The sequence below is a fragment of the Apaloderma vittatum genome, unplaced genomic scaffold (assembly GCF_000703405.1).
Source record: "Apaloderma vittatum isolate BGI_N311 unplaced genomic scaffold, ASM70340v1 scaffold15407, whole genome shotgun sequence".
Taxonomy (NCBI): domain Eukaryota; kingdom Metazoa; phylum Chordata; class Aves; order Trogoniformes; family Trogonidae; genus Apaloderma; species Apaloderma vittatum.
Genome location: NW_009724666.1, coordinates 16,907 through 17,443, shown reverse-complemented (window position 1 = coordinate 17,443; position 537 = coordinate 16,907). Strand labels below are relative to the sequence as shown.

General features: G+C 50.1%; 1 protein-coding gene across 1 annotated transcript in view; it reads right to left on the bottom strand.

Annotated features, from left to right (window-relative positions):
- Positions 1-449: 449 nt before the first annotated feature.
- BLM (Bloom syndrome, RecQ helicase-like) overlaps positions 450-537 on the bottom strand; it is a 15,772-nt gene continuing 15,684 nt past the window's right edge. Inside the window, exon 21 of the mRNA XM_009872612.1 lies at positions 450-532. Within this exon, the coding sequence (XP_009870914.1) occupies positions 450-532 (83 nt within the window). The remainder of the gene's footprint in view (positions 533-537) is intronic.

The following is a 537-nucleotide window of genomic DNA, read 5'->3' as shown; positions in this document are numbered from 1 at the left end:
CCCAGAATCTGGGGCCTAAAATCTGAAACTTGCAACCCTTAAATGTATTTTCTCTCTCAGGCGAGCAGCCCAAGACTGACGTTTCCAGAGGAGCAGCTCAGCTGCTGAGCTCTGAAGTACCTGGGGCAGTAGCAGGGCAGAGGGGGTGGAGGCACGGTTCGGTCACCAGCCGCTGCGGGTCCGCGGTCTCCAGCGCAGCGCCGGCTGGCACGGAGCCTTCCCACCAAAACCCCAGGGTTTCTAGGACCAGTCAGAACACTTATTTTTTGTTCACAGCCAAAAGAAAACTCCAAATAAACCTGAATTTAAAAAACCCCACCTTTATTTAACATGAGTTTTTGTACTTGATGAACGTACAAGTCTCAGAAGGCTTAACAAAAAACAAGAACGTAACGAACAATGATCCCATCTCCGGCGCTTGCTTTTATACACTATTTACATTTTCCCAGCTACACTATGGAATAGGAAGGCTGGAGGAATTGTCTGTTCCTGGGTTTCGGCGGGGCCATGATGCCCAGCTTTCCAGCAGCTCCTTGC